We start from the raw sequence: 14,228 nt of genomic DNA, 5'->3' as shown, positions 1-14,228 counted from the left end.
ATCCAGTTCAAAAAGTATATTGTTAACATCTTTGAAGCCTTCGTTGGCCCATTTCCCCTATCATACCCCTCACTCGCTATATGGGTAGTCACTATCTGGAATATGTATTAACCATTCCTTTGCACTTAAATGCCCCCCCCTCGCCCCAACTATTAGAAAACTCCCTCCTAGCAATACTCCCACCTCAGCCTCTCAACTAGCTGGGACCACAGGCACGCGCCACCACACCTGGCTAGTTTTTGTATTTTTCGTAGAGACAGGTTCTGGCTTTCTTGCCCAGCCTGGTCTTGAACTTCTGGCCGCAAGCGAGCCTCCTGCCTCAGCTTCCGGAGTTGCTGGATTACAGGCGTGAGACAGCCGCCAGCTCTTCTTTCACTTTCTCCACGAGATTTTGCATATATATAATATATATATTACATATTATATAAATATATACTATATATAATTACATAGTATATAATATCTATATTACATATATAAATGTTATATATTATATACATAATATATTATATATAGTGTATTTTAACATGTTTTCTAGCCTGCATTTAAATTTTTAAAGTTTCTGTTTTGTTATGGTGCTAAAGTACACATGAAATTTACCGTTTTAACCATTTTTAAGTGTATAGTTCAGTGGCATTAAATATATTCACACTGTTCTGCAACCATCACTACTTTCCATTTTCAGAATTTTTTCATCATCCCAAAACCCATTAAATAATGACTCCCCATTCTCACCTCTCTGAGCCCCTGGCAACCACCATTTTACTTTCTGTCTCTATGATATTGCCTTTCTAGGTGCCTCATATAAGTGGAATCGGGAATATTTGTTCTTTTGTCTCTGGTTTATTTCATTTAGCATAATGTCTTTAAGGTTCATCCATGTTGTAGCATGCATCAGAATTTTATTCCTTTTTTTTTTTTTTTTTTTTTTTTTGAGACAGTTTTGCTCTTGTTGCCCAGGCTGGAGTGCAATGGCGCGATTTCTGCTCACTGCAACCTCCACCTCCCAGGTTCAAGTGATTCTTCTGCTTCAATCTCCTGAGTAGCTGGGATTACAGGCATGTGCCACCACACCTGGCTAATTTTGTATTTTTAGTAGAGATGGGGTTTCACCATGTTGGTCAGGCTGGTCTCGAACTCCTGACCTCAGGTGATCTGCCAGCTTCGGCCTCCCAAAGTGCTGGGATTACAGGCGTGAGCCACCGCGCCCGCCCAGAATTTTATTCCTTTTTAAGGATTAATAATATGCCTTATATGGGTACACCACATTTTGTTTACCCATTCGTTGATGGACAGGTATTGTTTACACCTCTTGGGTTATTGTAAATAATGCTTCCATGCAATTATTTTTATATTTAAATTAACAGTAAAATTGAATTTTTCTGGTTTACAGATCTATGATTTCTTTTTTTTTTTTTTTGTCTTAAAAAAAATTTCTGTTTTTTTGAGAGCGGATCTCACTCTATCACCCAGGCTGGAATGCAGTAGTGCGATCTCAGCTTACTGCAATCTCCACCTCCTTGGCTCAAGTGATCCCACCTCAGCCTCCAGAGTAGCTGGGGCTTCAGTTGTGGCCACCATGCCTGGCTAATTTTTGTATTTTTAGTAGAGACAGGGTTTCACCATGTTGCCCAGGCTGGTCTAGAACTCCTGGCCTCAAAGCCATCCGACCACCTCCGCCTTCCAAAGTGCTAGGATTACGGGCTTGAGCCACTGCTTGTTTTGTTTTTAGAGACCAGGTTTCCTATGTTGCCCAGGCTGGTCTCGAAATCCTGGTCTTAAGCAATCCCACAACCTCATCCTCCAAAGTGCTGAGATTACAGGCGTGAGCCACCGTAAGAGGGTCTCTCTGTTGCCCAGGTCTCAGCCTCCCAAGTAGCTGAGATTCCAGGTGCAAGCCACCATGTCCTGCTGCTACTTGTATTTTTTTTTACAGGTGTGCTCCACCACACCTGGCCAGATCTATGATTTTAAATTATTATTTTTTATTTTATCCTCACTGCATACTGAGTGCATCTATGACTTTTTAAACATATACATAGATTTGCATAATCGCCACCACAATCAAGATACACAATAGTTTCATCACTCCAAAATTTCCTCATGCTGCTCTTTGTGGTCACACCTTCCTCTACTTGTAATCCTTTACCAACACTGACCTGTCCTCCAACAATACTTTTGCCACTTCCGACATTTAAATGAAACATTCAGCACATACCCTTTGAACTGGCTTCTTGTGCTCAGCATGATGCCTTGAGATTCACTCATGTTGCATTCCTCTCTGTTCCTATATGGCTGTACCATGATTTATTTACCCATCCACCTGTCATTTCCAGTTTTTAGTGATTGCTAACAGAGCTGCTGTAAACATTTTTGTACATATTTTTGTCTGAGCAAGAGTTTTCACTTCTCTAAACACCTAGAAGTGGGTATTGCTAGGTCTTATGGTAGGTGGATGTTTATAAAAACTGTTTTTACAGAGTAGTTATCAGTTTATATTCCCACCATCAATGTATAAGAGTTTGTTACTCCATATCCTCTCCAACATGTAGAATTGTTCGTTTTATTTTTTAAATTTAAACCACTTCCATGGGTGTGTAGTGGTATCTCTGTGGTTTAATTTGCATTTTCCTAATGACTAATGATGTTGAGCATCTTCTCAAGTGCTTATTTGTCATCCATGTATCTTCTTTGGTGAAGTGCCTGTTTAAGGAGCATAAAATATATAAGACATGCATAAAACATAAAGAAAAACAACTGGCCGGGCATGGTGGCTCACACCTGAAATCCCAGCACTTAGGGAGGCCAAGGTGGGAAGACTGCTTGAGGCCAGGAGTTCAAGACCAGCCTGGCCAACATGGCAAAACCCCATGCCCACTAAAAATACAAAAATTAGCCGGGTGTGGCAGAGGGCGCCAGTAATCCCAGCAACTGGGGAGGCTGAGGCATGAGAATTGCTTGAACCTGGGAAATGGAGGTTGCAGTGAGCCAAGATCACCCCACTGCAATCCAGCCTGGGCGACAGAGCGAGACTCTGTCTCAAAAAGAAAAAAAGGCCGGGCACAGTGCCTAACGCTTGTAATCCCAGTACTTTGGGAGGCTGAGGCGGGCGGATCACGAGGTCAGGAGTTTGAGACCAGCCTGGCCAACACAGTGAAACCGGGTCTGTACTAAAAATACAAAAATTAGCTGGGCATGGTGGTGTGTGCTTGTAATCCCAGCTACTCGGGAGCTGAGGCAGGAGAATCGCTTGAACCCGGGAGGTGGAGGTTGCAGTGAGCTGAGATCATACCACGGCACTCCAGCCTGAGCGACAGAGCTAGACTCTGTCAAAAAAAAAAAAAAAAAAAAAGGCAGGCAGGCGCCAGGTGCAGTGGCTCACACCTGTAATCCCAGCACTTTGGGTGGCCGAGGTGTGTGGATCACGAGGTCAGGAGATTGAGACCACCCTGACCAACGCAGTGAAACCCCATCTCTACTACTAATATAAAAATTAGCTGGGCGTGGTGGCACACACCTGTAGTCCCAGCTACTAGAGAGGCTGAGGCAGAATTGCTTGAACCCAGGAGGCGGAGGTTGCAGTGAGCCAAGATCGTGCCACTACTCTCCAGCCTGGTGACAGAGCGAGACTCCATCTCAAAAAAGAAAAGAAAAACAACAGATATACAGTTGACCATTGAACAACATGGGGGGTTAGAGTTGCCGACCCCTCTCGCAGTTGAAAATTTGCATATAACTTTTTTTTTTTTTTTGGTGGGGAGATGGGGTCTCACTGTGGTCCAAGCTGGAGTGCAATGGCTTGATCTCGGTTCACTGCAACCTCCGCCTCCTAGGCTCAAGCGATTCTCCTGCCTCAGCCTCCTGAGTAGCTGGGACTACAGGCATGTGCCACCACGCCCAGCTAATTCTTGTATTTTTAGTAAAGACGGGGTTTTGTCATTTTGGCCAGGCTGGTCTAGAACTCCTGGCCTCAAGTGATCCGCCCGCCTCGGCCTCCAAAAGTGCTGAGATTACAGGCATGTGCCACCATGCTGATGCATATAACTTTTGACTCCCCCTAAACTTAACTACAAATAGTCTACTGTTGACCGACAGTCTTACAGATAACAGTCGATTAACACATATTATGTGTGTTAAACGTATTATATACTGTATTCTTACTACAAAATGAGGTAGAGGAAGGAAAATGTTATTAAAGAAGAAGAGAAAATAGGCTGGGCATGGTGGCTCACACCTGTAAACCCAGCACTTTGGGAGGCCAAGGCAGAAGGACCACTTGAGGCCAGGAGTTCAACACCAGCCTGTTCGAGATTTTGTCTCTACTGAAAAAGAAGAAAGAAAAAAAAAACTTGCTGGGGATGGCATCATGCATCTATATAGTCCTAGCTACTCAGGAGGCTGAGGCACGAGAATTGCTTGAACCTGGGAGGCAGAGGTTGCAGTGAGGTCACACCACTGTACTCCAGCCTGGTGACAGAGTGAGACCTTGTCTCAAAAAAAAAAAAAAAAGAAAAAGAAAAAATATATTTACTATAAAAAAACCCCACTAAATAAAAAACATATATTTACTATTCATTAAGTGGAAGTGGGTCACCGTAAAAGTCTTCTTCCTCATTGTCTTCACGTTGGGTATGTTGAGGACAGGGAGGAGAGGTTGGTTTTACTGTCTGAGGAGTGGCAGAGGAGGAACAGGTGCAGGTAGAAGGGAGGCAGGAGAGGCAGGCATACTCGCTTTAGTTTCAGTGCCCATGTCATAGAAGGGTCCACGTTGTAAAAGCAGTCTTGAATACTAGGAACACTTCTGCCAGATTGTCTAATGTCAGTTGTTTTCCGGCACTGCGTCTTCTACATCATCTTCATCATCTTGCACTGGTTCAAAGGCACTCATCTCCACCAAGTCATCTATTCGTTCCTCTAGTGTGACATCTAGTAGCCCTTGGATTTCTCCAAGATTCATATCTTGAACCCTTCACCCCACACACACCTCTTTTGCATATCTACAATCTCTTGATTTCCTTGACAGTCTCTGTCATAAATCCTGTGAAGTAATGCACAACATCTGCACACAATTTTTCTCCAGCAGGAATTTATTTCAGGTTTGATGGCCTTCACATGTTTTTCTACAACATCTTCAATGGTGTAATCCTTCCAGACGTTCATGATGTTCTCTTGGTTGAGGTCCTCTCCCATAGTGTTGACAATCCCTTCCATAGAGTACCGGGTGTAATAAGCATTAAAGATTCTTATGACCCCGTGATCTAGAGGATGAATTACAGACATCATCCCTATTCAGAGGCAAGTAGACCACTTGCACCTTCAGTGTTGAACTCGGGGTTCCGGGTGGCCAAGAACATTGTCCAATATCAAAAGAACTTGAAAAGGAAGCTCCTGCTGGCCGGGCATGGTGGCTCACGCCTGTAATCCCAACACTTTGGGAGGTTGAGGCAGGTGGATCACTTGAGCTTGGGAGTTCGAGACCAGCCTGGCCAACATGATGAAACCCCATCTCTACTAAAAATATAAAAATTAGCGAAGCGTGGCGGCACACACCTGTAATTCCAGCTACTCGGGAGGCTGAGGCAGGATAATTGCTTGAACCTGGGAGGTGGAGGTTACAGTGAGCCAAGATCAAGATCGTGCCACTGCACTCCAGCCTGGGCAACAGAGCAAGACTCCGTCTCAATAAATAAATAAAAGGCAGCTCCTTACTGGCAAGATATAATACTTCCTGACTTCAAGGACAAAGCATTCAACCAATCCAGAAGAAGGGTTCTTGTTGTCCAGGCCTTCTTGTTGTACCAAGAGTGGCAGCTTGTGTTTATCTTTTCTCTTCAAGGCTTGGGGGTTATCAGCTTTACAGATAAGGGAAGTTCTGATAATAAACCTGACCAAATTTGCACAGAACAATAGCCTATCCCTTTCTGCCTTAAATCCTGGTGCTCGATTTTCTTCCTTACTAATAAGTGTCTTTTGTGGCATCTTCTTTCAGAATAGGGCCTGTTCATCGGCATTAAAAACCTGTTCGGGTGGATATCTTTCCTGTCAGTGATTTTTTTTTTTTTTTTTTTTTTTTTGGAGATGAAGTCTTACTCTGTCACCCAGACTGGAGTGTAGTGGCATGATCTCAGCTCACTGCAACCTCCGCCTCCCAGGTTCAAACAATTCTCGGGCTTCAGCCTCCCGAGTAGCTGGGGCTACAGGCACGTGCCACTATGCCTGGCTAATTTTTGTATCTTTATTAGAGACAGGGTTTAACCATATTGGCCAGGCTGGTTTCGAACTCCTGACCTCAGGTGATTTGCCCACTTCGGCCTCCCAAAGTGCTGGGATTACAGGTGTGAGCCACGTGCCCGGTCCCCACTTTCAATAATGAATAGAATAAACAAGATCAACAAGGAAATCTAAGATTTGAAAACAATATAAATCAACTAGACCTAACAGACATCCATAGAACACTTGACCTAACAACAGCAGAATATATACATTCACGTGAAACATTCTCCAGGACAGGCCATATGCTAGGCAATAGACAAACCTCAATGAATTTAAAAGGACAGGAGTAAACAAAATGTGTTCTCTAAGCCAGGTGTGGTGGTGTGAGCCTGTAGTCTGAGGTATTCTGGAGGCTGAGCCGGGAGGATCAATTGAGGCCAGAAGTTCTAGGCTGCAATGTGCGATGATCATGCTTGTGAATAGCCACTGTGCTCTAGCCGAGGCAACAGCGAGGCCCAGTCTCTTAAACAAAAAACAAATATGTTGGTGATTGCTTAGGAGTGGGCGACATGGTGGGGTGGGTAGAGCAGTGATAGACTAAGTGTAGAGAGTTCCTTTCTGAGGTGATAAAAATGTTCTAAAATTGATTGTGGTGACAGTTTCACATATCTGTGAATGTACTAAAAACTATTGTACACTTTAAATGGGTGAATTGTATGGTCTGTGGATTATATCAAATTTATATAAGCAGGGCTGAAACCCCTCCACAAGAAATGTGGTTCTGAGACCACCTTAGCAAGTTCTGATAAAATCTAGGAGAATAAACATAAGAACATTCAATTTCACTATCAAGTAAATGCAAATTAAAACTATAATGAAATTCAACTTTGTGTCTATGGAATTGACAAGAATTAAAAAGAATTCTAATATTCTGCATGAGCTAAGTCATCTGGCCATCAGAGGCCCTTCCACACCACCCTGTGATGTGAATATTATCACTATGATTCTCATATGTGAGAAATATCTTCAGATAAGCAAATTTTATATATCCACCCAACAAACAATTCTTGAGGCCAAGGAGGTATCAGAGGGTGGCTTTTGTCTAAGGGCCTGCAATGAAGAAGAGGTGGAATGAGAGACGGTTCCCTGGTCTCCTGACCCACTCCAAGCTCTCCCTTCCTGGGGTCTGAGCTTCAGAAGCCACCTTAGAGTTCCTGGGTCCTGTGAGAACCCCCATGGCTTTTGAAGCACTAGGGGCCTTGTGGTTCTAGGCCTCAGAGCAAACAGATTTGATGTGGGCTCCTGGGAGCAGCCCCCAACCTTTACCTGGCAGAAGAAGATGGGAAGCTCTGTAGTATCTGGGGGACCAGTCTTCGCCCTACCTCCCGAAGTCATAGATGCAATCCAATGGTTTGCATCTCTCCTCTGAGTCCAGGGCCCAGCACAGCCTGGATGCAGAAGGAGAAGTTTCTTCCTCAGAAGATCCTGCAGGGTAGGAGTGTGTGCGGTGTGTTGGTTTAAGCACAATGGTCTGTGTTTAGATTTGCATGTGACCATGAGGTCACACTTTGGGGTTTTCTCTAATGAAGGTTCTGAGTAGGGAGAGGGGATGGGAGTCTAGTCCTTACCCTCCAGCAGAGTTAAGTCAATGCCCCTCTGCTCTCCCCCAAGCTCCCTGTCAGAGAGGTCTCCCAAGGAGGATCTTGGGGCATTTGAGGCCAGAGACTTAAGCAATTCAGAGAATTCTGGAGGCTGAAAAGCAGAGGAAAAGTCTTTTGGTTTTCCAAAGATCTCGGTGTGAATCCTAGATTTACCCATCTGGCTGTGGGATCTTGGGCAAGCATTGCAGCACTCTAAGCCTCAGTTTCCCTGGGTGTTAAATGGCTCCTTCTGTGCAGTTTTGGAGGGAAAAGATTCAAGAGAGACAATAGGTAGCATTAATACCCCAAGGAAGAGAGGTAGGCTCAGTCCGCAGAGCTGGGACAAAGACAAGTACAGGGGCGGGTCGAGAGGGTGCCCACATCAATTTCTACCAGGGCTGCTGCTGCTGTGAGGATGGCTGGCAGGGGCGTGGGCGACGTCGCCCGGCACACACTGGCGGCGGCAACTCCCGTAGCTGCGGGTGATCGGGGTCTGGGAGGGGCGGGCACAACCCGTACGGTGGAGCTGGCTGGGGCGCGAAGGGGCGGGCCCTCGGCTGGGCCGGGCGGAGCGCGGAGCAGCGTGGGAGCGCGGCGGCGGGAGGGGAGGTAGGCCGGGCAAGGCAAGCGGACATGAGCTGCAGGCGGAAGGCAGGTGGCGCCGCGGGCAGCTTGGCGAGAGGCGGGACTTCGGCGGCGCGGCGGGAGGCGGGGCAGGAAGGCGCGCGCGGCGCAGCAGCCTCGCCCGTCGCGGAGAGTGGGCTCTGCCCGCCGTCCCCCGGGGGCTGCTTCCCGCCCCAGGCCTCCGCGGAGGGCACGTGTCAGCACGTTCTCGCGGTTGTCATTCCATTGTCATAGCCCTTCCCCTAGGCCGGGAACCCCTCCCCACCCAGCCCGGGTTCCTTTATCCCTGGGCCCAACCTCCCCGTCGACCCGCGGTCCAGGCCTCGGTCTCTCTCTTCGGCGGCGAGCCGCGGCCCAGACCCCGGCAGAGGACACTTGTCGGCACGTTCTCACCCTTGTCATCTCAGCCCCCTGCCTAGCTCCACCCCAGGCTTGGGAACCCGGCCCCTGACGGCCCATTGTCCGTGGGCCCAGCCCCCGCGCTGAACGCACGCTCGCCCTTGCCCCTAACCAGCGCGTCTCCCCCGGCAACGCGCAGTGACCTGGGATGCAGCCCTCAGGCTGGGCGGCCGCCAGGGAGGCGGCGGGCCGCGACATGCTGGCCGCCGATCTCCGGTGCAGCCTCTTCGCCTCGGCCCTGCAGAGCTACAAGCGCGACTCGGTGCTGCGGCCCTTCCCCGCGTCCTACGCCCGCGGCGACTGTAAGGACTTTGAAGCCCTGGTGAGTGTGCTTTGTCCTGGCGCTGCCCACTGCGTCCTGGACCAAGTGCCCTGTGGAACCACAGGTAGAGGCAGTTCCATCCGCGTTAGTAAACATGACAGCCGCCAGACTTTCCATTCCCAGTTTGGCCTTGCCTTGCCATGGGGAAGGTTTCCATGAGCTAAGAACACTGCTAACACCCTCATGTCAACGCTCACTCCCAAGGCACTTGGTGGCTGCTTCTCTCCTGTCAATGACAAATGACTCCGAGGACTGAAGTGAGGAATAGTTGCATAGTCCTCCACAGATTTTCTAGCCTGGCCAGGAGTAGGGTTGATGTGAATCAGCTGTTTTGCTTAGCTAGAAAGTTAGCCATCCTTTTGCAAATAATTAGACACCAAAAAGTCACCAAAGGTGATCTATGGGCAGTACTTTTATAAACTGTAACATCCAGTACATATGTAGCTGTTATTTCTCTGATTCACCAGGCACTTTTTTTGCAGAGTTCACCTCTGGGTCAGCATTCAAGATATCAGTTATCCTTATAATCCAAATGTTTGGAATTGCCTAGAAAAATATAACTTACCAAAATCGATTCAATAAAAAGCAGAAAATTGAAATCGCCAGTAGCTGATATTCATTAAAGACACTGAACTCCATGTGTCTTTGGGACCTGTCAAGTGTGGCAGTCTCCCTTCCTAGCCATGGAAGAGCATATTCTTGTTTCCCAGCAAAGCTGTCACCATTTAATTGGTATCAGATTCTGACTTGCACAAGTAACATTCTTCACTGTTAAAAACTTGGAGGGGCCAGGCGCGGTGGCTCATGCTTGTAATCCCAGCACTTTGGGAGGCCAAGGCGGGCAGATCACCTGAGGTTGGGAGTTCAAGAGCAACCTGACCAACATGGAGAGATCCCGTCTCTATTAAAAATACAAAAAGTTGGCCGGGCGTGGTGGCGCATGCCTGTAATCCCAGCTACTCTGGAGGCTGAAACAGGAGAATCACTTGAACCCGGGAGGCGGACGTTGTGGTGAGCCGAGACTGCGCCATTGCAGTCCAGCCTGGGCAACAAGAATGAAACTCCATTAAAAAAAAAAACAAAAAACCTGGAGGGTGCCAGGTTATTGGGCGAACTTTTCTAGACTATTGTAGAAAAAGAAGAAAAAGGCTGGGTGGCTCATGCCTGTTATCCCAAGGACTTTGGGAAGGCAAGGCAGGAGGATCGTTTGAGACCAGCCTAGGCAAAAAAAATTTATTTAAATTAGCTGAGTGTGATGATGCACGCCTGTAGTCCCAGCTACTTGGGAGGCTGAGGCGGGAGGATGGCTTGAGTCCAAGAGGTTGAGGCTGCAATGAGCTGTAATCACACCACTGCCCTCCAGCCTGGGCAACACAGCAAGTCTCTCTCTCTCAAAAAAAAAAAAAAAAAAAAAAAGACGTTGAATTAGTAGTCAAGGATTTTCCCTCAAAGAAAACTCTGGATGTAGCTGGTGTCATTGGTGAGTTGTAGCAATCACTGAGGGAATAAGTAATTCCCAGTTTTACACAGAGTATTAAAAAAGAGGCTAGCATAACCTTGACCCTAAATCTGATAAGGGTGATACAAAAAAAGAAAATTATAGGCCAAGTGCGATGGCTCACACCTGTAATCCCAGCACTTTGGGAGGCTGAGGCGGGTGGATCACGAGGTCAGGAGTTCAAGACCAGCCTGGACAATATGGTGAAACCCTGTCTCACCATTATGGTGGTGCATGCTGGTAATCCCAGCTACTCAGGAGGCTGAGGCAGGAGAATTGCTTGAACTGGGACCTGGGAGGCAGAGGTAGCAGTGAGCCGAGATCACGCCACTGCACTCCAGCCTGGGCAACAGAGCGAGACTGTCTCAAACAAAAAAAAAAAAAAAAAGAGGAAAGAAAATTATAGGCCAATGTCATGAGTATGAATGCAAAAATTATCTTCAAGGTATTAGGATCTTAAAGCTAGCAATGTATAAAAAAGGGTAATTCCTTATGACCAGGTTGGGTTCATCCCAGGAATGCAAAATTAGTTCAATATTAGGGAATCAGTTAATGGCACGAACCACATTGATAGATTAAAGGAGGTATTTAGAATCAACACGTGTTTAGCATTATCTCTGATGAAATCATCAGTGTTTGGTTCCTCCTTTGCTATCATTCCTAGGAGGTTGAGGGACAAAGGCTGAGCCTCTTGGCCCGACCTGGTCCTGGTAGCCCACCTAATGATGTGTCGAGGGCATCTCAAGTGGTGACCACAGTGCACAGGTGTTTCAGGGTACCGGAAGTGGGAGGTTGGAGAAAGAGGCAAATTGACTGACTTCCCTCTAGATTTGTTCTTGCAGGTTCAGATACTCAATTTTCTGAGTATGTTATATCAGGGCCTTGGGTACGAAACTTCATTCAGTTTTGGCAACAGATACTTATGGAGTGTTTGCTATGGGACAGGTGCTAAGGATACAGGATTAACCCGTGGAGAGGTTAACAGTGTTAACCTCTCATACTAGGTAAGCGCCGTACAACATGGAAGCCCAGAGCAAGGACACCCCCTAGCTCTCAGCTGTGGGCCAGGCTCAGGGAACACCATCTAGGGGTGGAGGCTGATGCCTTGCCAAGTCCCAAGGCAGAACTTCAAGAGCAGAGAAGAGGGAAAGAGTATTCCAGGAGTAGCAGCAGGATGGTCAGCCAGGAGGTGTGAGCTTACAGAGAAGGACAAGACTGTGATTTAGTGTGACTGTTGTGGGGAACAGGAAGAGATGAGGCCAGCCTATGGAGCATGCAGGGCTACACATGTCCTGCTAAGTTGTGGAGATTTTTATCCTTGGGCAGGGGAGGGTATAAGGGTGAGATCCAGAAAGACACCTGTGGTGGCAGGGTGAGAGAGGGACCTGTTTGGGAGGAGTGTTTGGGGTCAGAGGGATCAAACTCACAATGCAGCTTTTTTAAAAAAAAAAAAAAATTGAGATGGGGTCTCACAATGTTGTCCAGACTGGTCTTGAACTCCTGGGCGCAAGCAATTCTCCCACCTCAGCCTTCCAAAGTGCTGGGATTACAGGCTTGAGCCACTGCACATGGCCACAGTGCAGCTTTAATTTTTACCAAGAAACATATCTCCAAGTGGACTAGAATCCGCAACTTATTTTCTTTCTGCTGGAAGGTCTTGGCGAATGGAATCAGGTTTGTTTGGTGAATATGGGATACATGCAAAGGGGCCTGTGGAGTTGTTTTGATCATGCTTTTTAAAATTTATTTTTAATTATGCAAGTAATGTTTGAATATATTCTCATTATAAAAAATTCAAATAATACCAGTAAAGTAAAAGTGCCCCTGATAGATCTCACTCTATCCCTCACCCCTCTGCAAAGGTATCAGTTGCTCTGTTTTGGGCCCATCCTCCCCCTTCTCCCTCACCCCACTTGTAATCCCTTAAGAGAGCATCAGCAATGTAGGTTGCCCCAAAAAGCCACCTCCTCTATAGAGACAGACTGCCCCTCCCGTGGGGTTTATTGTACCAGTCCCAGATAGTTACCCTTTCTCTTGAGGGCTACTGGAGAAACACGCATTCTTACCATCCAGTTCTGTTGCCATATTCCTTATAGGGCACCATTGTTGAGGAAAATAGCCCAGACCACATAGATTCTTGGCTGTCTGTAGGCATGGCCATCAGCAGCAAGGCTGCTCACAGGTGGGGCCTGGCACCATTTCTGGGGACATGCATACATTCTTAGATAAACACACACTTTAGGCCTCCTTTTGCCACGTCACATGAGTTACTGAAATGATGCAGAGAACTGGGCATCTGGATCTGTATCTGAATCAAAGTCTAACTTTTAAAGGAAAGGGAATCAGCTCTGGAATGGACCGGCTGGATCATTTTGTAGTTACCTGAAGAAGGAAAGTATGGAGCTGTTAAAAAGTCTCTTGGCTGGGCACGGTGGTTCACACCTGTAATCCCAGCCCTCTGGGAGGCTGGGGCGGGTCATTTGAGTCCAGGAGTTTGAAAGCAGCCTGGGCAACATGGCAAAACCCTGTCTTTATAAAAAGATTACAAAAAATTAGCCTGTGTGGTGGTGCATGCCTGTAGTCCCAGCTACTTGGGAGGCTGAGGTCGGAGGTTCACCTGAACCAGGAGGTCAAGGCTGTAGTGGGCCGTGATTGTGCCACTGTACTCCATTCTGGGTGACAAAGTGGGACCCTGTCTCAAAAAAAGTCTCTCACTTTCATTTGTTCAGCTAAAAGCACTAGGAAGTAATGTGAAAGTTTACCATTTTCAGTCATTTAAATCTTTCTCCACACTGTGATGTGTTATTACACACCTATAACACAAGGGTTGCAGTTTCCAAAAATTAGAGCTGTAACTTAAATTACTTTATTGATTGGTGATTTCCTGAGAACTCCCCACTGCTGAACCAAGCTCTTGGCTTTAGGTCTGATTTAGCCTTATCTTACCACTGTCCTCAAAGTCCCAAATTATCCCTGAGGTGTCTTGTTTTGAGACCATTTTCGTGCTGATAAGCTCTCTGATTTTTATTTTTTTTTTGAGACGGAGTTTCCCTCTTGTTGCCCAGGCTGGAGTGCAATGGCGCGGTCTCGGCTCACTGCAGCCTCTGCCTCCTGGGTTCAAGCGATTCTCCTGCCTCAGTCTCCCTAGTAGTTGGGATTACAGGCAGATGCCACGACGCCCAGCTAATTTTTGTATTTTTAGTAGAGATAGGGTTTCACCATGTTGGTCAAGGCTGGTTTTGAACTCCTGACCTCAGGTGATTCGCCCTCCTTGGCCTCCCAAACTGCTGGGATTACAGGCATGAGCCACCGCGCCTGGCCAGCTCTCTGATTTTACACTGGGAGCTCTTGGTATTTCCAGTGCCTGGCCTGGGAAGTACTTATCAAATGTTTGAGGAATCACATTGTGTGTGTGCTGAATACCCAGGCTCAGGATTTCTCACCTTGTTTTTTGGGACCAGGGTTGGATGAGAGAACCTGTAACATTCTTGGGATTCCCTGTACCCCTTAACCATTGGCCTCCGAACTTCAG

The 14,228-nt window shown here is 46.9% G+C and overlaps 1 protein-coding gene and 1 non-coding gene across 6 annotated transcripts in view; both read left to right on the top strand.

The window, feature by feature from the left end:
• Positions 1 to 8,444: 8,444 nt before the first annotated feature.
• The window catches only part of PARP16 (poly(ADP-ribose) polymerase family member 16), a 28,860-nt gene continuing 23,076 nt past the window's right edge, over positions 8,445 to 14,228 (top strand). For 2 of the 5 annotated variants that reach the window (XM_019011357.4, XM_019011356.4), the window contains exon 1: positions 8,445 to 9,198. In XM_019011357.4, the coding sequence (XP_018866902.1) occupies positions 9,025 to 9,198 (174 nt within the window). In that variant the 5' untranslated portion in view covers positions 8,445 to 9,024. The remainder of the gene's footprint in view (positions 9,199 to 14,228) is intronic. The other 3 variants (XM_055362610.2, XM_019011359.4, XM_055362609.2) reach the window with 3 other exon arrangements.
• Positions 9,832 to 9,962, top strand: LOC115930943 (small nucleolar RNA SNORA24). Its single transcript, XR_004067526.1, has one exon. It is a non-coding gene; the product is annotated as a small nucleolar RNA SNORA24 (small nucleolar RNA).

Source organism: Gorilla gorilla, chromosome 16 (assembly GCF_029281585.2).
Source record: "Gorilla gorilla gorilla isolate KB3781 chromosome 16, NHGRI_mGorGor1-v2.1_pri, whole genome shotgun sequence".
NCBI lineage: Eukaryota > Metazoa > Chordata > Mammalia > Primates > Hominidae > Gorilla > Gorilla gorilla.
This window is presented reverse-complemented; position numbering and strand designations above follow the sequence as displayed.